Below are 4,711 nucleotides of genomic sequence, written 5' to 3'. Positions count from 1 at the left end.
CCGATTTATATTGTTGATCAAACTTAGGCAGAAAATTAAATGAGTCATGATGAGGGTTCCTGATGTGCTCACACTGAGCTTACCTGAGTTATGTGTTTGTGTCTGTGTGTGTTTGGTGGGTCATGAAGCACAAAGATAAAGGTAAAAACAGATTCTGACAGGAAGCTCGTCTCCTTTTAAGGAGCTCGTTATGGGCGCTGCTGGAAATAATGACCACAGACAGGAAGCAGGTGTCTAACACCCTCACAGGATAACGAGCAGCAGACGCCGAGCGTGAGCCTCCTCGCCGTGCCTGTGCTCATCAGAAATCCCCGTAGCCGGATTCTGCTGGAAATGATATTTAGGCACTGATCAGACTGGAGAGATGTAGGTGAATCAGGGTGTAGGTGAGTCCTGTTGACTCCATCGTGGACCAAACGCTGAGTGCCTCCTCTCAAAGCTGTCACATGTCACAGACTCTCTCCACCGTCCTGCACGTTTGAACTCTAATTCACTCACTGATAGCAGTGGTTACCATAATTCTGCACGCACACATTTTGATTTGAAGTCATTTATTCTTTAATTCTCTTATTTAGAAAATGGGGAAACTTGAGCTGTGAGAGCTGCAGCTCCTGTCTGTGGATCCTGTGCTGATTCATGTGACGCTGAATCTTCCCAGATATCAGCGGCTGCGAGGTTGTTGTACCGTCAGCATTTCTGCTGCTTCATCAGTGTTGGAGTTGTTTGGATGGAGCCTTCGGTCACCCCCTGGTGTCAGCAGTGCGCCTACAGGACTGGAAAGTGCAACAAAAACTTAAAAATAAGAGTTGTGTTACCAAAGCGGTAAAACTCTGAGGATCTTGTGACCCAGCGAGAAACATTACAGGACACAGCATTGGTAACAGGCGCTTTATTAACAGCAGGGACAGCGTGAGATGACCTTTGGAGTGTGGTTGGGTTTTGTTTGAGGACGAGACGTCAGAGTCTACCCGACCACAGAGGGATCGAGCGGGCCTCAGACAGTCACCCCTAACTCAGCCAATCACAATATCTCATTTTTACTAAATACTATTCCAGGTCTTAGAGAAAATGATTCGCATCGTTTCCAAAAACTTGACTTTCCCTTTCGGTTAAATTCGTCGCAGAGAGTAGCATCGTGTATCCAAAGGCCATAAACAGTACAAACATGATCATATATGTGCATGTTAGCATTACATGTGAGTCCTGCTGCAGTGGGCGGGGTTCCAGACCCCTGCCCGCCGTGAGCTCAGTTTGTCTTTGTTTTCTTGTGTTTCGTCGAGCTGCTCGTGTTTCGCCATGGCTGAACTTCCTGTTGTCCTGCGTGCTCTCGTCCACGTCAGGCTTCGAATGACACCTGAGGTGGAAACGCATCGCTTCATTTTTGCTTCCCTCCTCTCAGCATCTCCGCTGCTGCTGATGGAGGAGGAGCTACAAGCTGATCAGGCTCTCCTCCTTCACCCTGGGCTCCTCGGTGTCAGCGGGCGCCATGTCTGCAGGGATGAAGCATTCTGCAGGTGGAGCCGGCGGCGGGTCAAGGGGACAGGTGCGGCGGGGCGGGGCGTCGGCGGGTTGATCGGCGGGGTGATAGACGAAGCAGTAGGCTCCTGGCTGGCAGCCACTCTTCACGCTGAGGGCGAGCTCTGTTTGGGCCACGGGGTGATGGATGCCATCGATGTACACGCTGAGGGTGTAGGAGTCTGCAGAGGAGAAACACGAGTCACTTCCTGCTCAGACAGGAACCAACATGTCCAAACTGGTCGCAGCATGGCAGTAAAAACCAAACCAGAGAGGAACACATGGTGTCCTCCATCGCCTCACAAAGCAAGAAACAGCCAGCAGATTATTGCAAGAAAGCCAACGCAAAGTCGGCGAGGGAGCTGGAATACACGGGTCAGCAGACAGAACACAAGAGAGGTGGAGTGCAGGCAGGGCGGAGCGGGTGGAGGGGGTGGAGATGAGCGTGACACAAGGACAGCAGCAGGAGGGAAAGAAGGTTTAAAGGTGGAGACGGTGGAGCTGAAGGTGTTCACTGAGAGTGAGCAACAGGGGCCGCTCAGAGGGTCTGAGCATGTGCAGATGAGGAAGGGTGGAGGATGAAGATGGAGCAGAGGAAGACCTCAGAGTAGGTTCATGGATGCAGAAGAAGGACATGCAGAGGAGGATGCTGGGATAGGAGGAGATGGATCAGGACCGGACGTCTGGAGCCTGGTTTGATTTTCTTACTCTTCTCTTGATTGATAATATTTTATTTCAAAAAGATGAACCTCCAGGTGATGCTGGAGTACATCGAGCAGGTCGGACGATGCCTCTGATTTTTATCTTAGAACTATCGTTAACCGAAACGACACAATAAGAAGAGACGATCTCAAAAACAAGGCTGCAGCCTCCTGCCAGGAAAAAAACTGATTGTTCAGAGGTTGCTTTGAATATTTTCACTTTTCCAACTGGAAGTAGTCGCAGTGACCTGGGGTCACCCGGAGGTTACGCGTGTAGCTCCCTCTGAGTAACCCCCTGTCAATCACACGGTGACTGCACAGGTTGCCTCGTGGGTGCAAGCCTGTCTCCACATAACTGCAGCCACCGTGAGGCAGACAGGTGACCCCAGGTGGGCAGGGATAGCTCAGTAGGTAGAGTGGTGGCCCCATGATTGGAAGGTCGGGGGTTCGACTCCACTGAACGGCTACCCTGAGGTACCCCTGAGCAAGGTACCGTCCCTACACACTGCTCCGCGGGCGCTGCACTGGTGGCTGCCCACTGCTTCACTGGGTGAATGGGTTAAATGCAGAGGAACTATTTCCCTATGGGGACTAACACGCACACTTTTACTTTTTTTAGGTGAGAGCTGGCAGTGCACCGACAGGAAAACCCAGAGAGCCAATCTGCTGTGTGTGAAGAGCTTCATCTGAGCAGATGTGTGCTGATGTTCACTGATTCTGACTGCCAGAGGAAGAAAGCTGCTTTGCGTTGTCCCCGCCGTGACGGCCGACGTGGGGTTACCTTGTTCGAAGCGTGCGGCGCACTGCTCAGAGAGCTGCTGGATGGTGGTCATGGGGAGGACGCCCAGAGTTTTGGGGTTGGCTCCGATCTCGGGGCAGCATACCGTCAGGAAGTCCTGCAGAGAAGCAGAGAGGTCTGAGCGCTCACTCGCCTGCATACGGTTTTTTGTAATGTACAGAGATTTGTTTCTGGATTCAGTTTTGGTTTTATCATTGCGTGTGTCCCTGACGTCTTCTGTTACTTTGAGTTTCCTGTTTTACTTTGACTTTTAGTTTGACTTCCTGCCATGTGGTTATCTTCACCTGTGCTTCGTCTCAAATACGTCCGTTAACTAAATGAGTTTCAGGTTATTTTAAACTCTGAGTGTATTTCAGCTTCAGCATCGGATTTTCTGGTTTCAGTTTAGATTTTTTAACAGTTTGAAAACATTTTAATTTCATTTTTTAATAATATAATTAATATTTTTTTAATTATTGTAACGTGGAGGATGTCTGCCAGAAACACAGTTTAGAAGTTCAGAGCAGATATTACAGTCCACACAAACCACAAACAGATTGACAAAAACCTCCAAACTGACCAAGACTAGAGCTACAGAACTCACGGAGTACCTCAGGGTTCCCTGCTGGGTCCCTTTCCTTTGTCTAACAGCCGTGTTTTTACCAGGCAGCGGTCGACTGTCTGAGAGATTCTGTCACAGTTGGAGATTCTTACAGTCTCGCATGCAGCTGCAACGTCTTTGCTTTGAGTGGAGAACATCTGTCTTCTTACGTAGTTTCTAAATCCTAAATTTAGTTACTTTACAAATGATTTCACCGAGATGCCGTTTGAGGTGACGTTGAATCTTATAACCTTGTTTAAGACCTTCCAGTAATAATTCTCACACTTAGACTTTTACTGTGCACACATGTGGCTCCTCCCACCGTCCACAGACATGCAGTCAGCAGGTCTGAATATGATTGGCTTGCCTTTGTGGGTACCAGAGGAAGGGGGTGCCTACTGGGGTCAGCGGGGGAGCTGGCCCTAGGGAGGGGCATCCTCCCCTCCCTCCTTTTCCTCCCCATCCCCGGCTACCTCCCTCTTCCCGCTCCACCACACTCACCCACACAGGTAGGGCCTTGGGGTGCGGGTGTGTCACCAGGGTGCAGGGGAGACATTCCCCCCCTCTGTCCCCTTCTGGCCACCTGTGCCTCAATTTTATCTCACAACTTAGACATCCACATTACTTACACTCTCATAACACACCCATATATATAGGGCCTTGAGGGTAGGCATGTTAACAGCGTCCAGTGGACGGTCTGTGTACTCAAACCTACCTCTGGCACCGGTGCCCACCTCTCAATTTTAAATCCATGTAGACATTGATGGTTCTCGGGAGGGGCCGTGCTAACACCTGCTGCTCTCTAGCAGCAGCACCATGCTCTCCCTTGTTTTAAATGCACTTTAGAGCAACACGCAGCAACACTACACCTGAGCGGGAGGAGGGAGGTATGGGGTCTTCACACACCCCCGTTCTCTACTAGCCATCGGGGCGGGGGGGCTGGGAGGAGATGTTGGCTGTCCGATTGGCCTCCCTGCTGCTGCGGAGCCTGGGACGGTCTGCTTGCCTCCACCTCGGGGGGAAGGGTAACATCTCTTGGGTCTGGGTGCTGTTTCCCCCTCTGGGGGCGAGGGTACCTGGACCCGGGGTATAGAGTATGTTTGGGGAGTGTGATTG

At 50.8% G+C, this 4,711-nt stretch overlaps 1 protein-coding gene across 1 annotated transcript in view; it reads right to left on the bottom strand.

The window, feature by feature from the left end:
- Window positions 1–874: 874 nt before the first annotated feature.
- Window positions 875–4,711, bottom strand: part of rin3 (Ras and Rab interactor 3) — a 26,201-nt gene continuing 22,364 nt past the window's right edge. Inside the window, exons 13-14 of the mRNA XM_005751743.1 lie at window positions 2,998–3,112; window positions 875–1,697 (exon numbers count right to left, since the gene is read on the bottom strand). Of these exons, the coding sequence (XP_005751800.1) occupies window positions 1,429–1,697; window positions 2,998–3,112 (384 nt within the window). The 3' untranslated portion in view covers window positions 875–1,428. The remainder of the gene's footprint in view (window positions 1,698–2,997; window positions 3,113–4,711) is intronic.

The sequence above is a fragment of the Pundamilia nyererei genome, unplaced genomic scaffold (assembly GCF_000239375.1).
Source record: "Pundamilia nyererei isolate P.nyererei 1_Seehausen unplaced genomic scaffold, PunNye1.0 scaffold00324, whole genome shotgun sequence".
Lineage (NCBI taxonomy): Eukaryota > Metazoa > Chordata > Actinopteri > Cichliformes > Cichlidae > Pundamilia > Pundamilia nyererei.
This window is presented reverse-complemented; position numbering and strand designations above follow the sequence as displayed.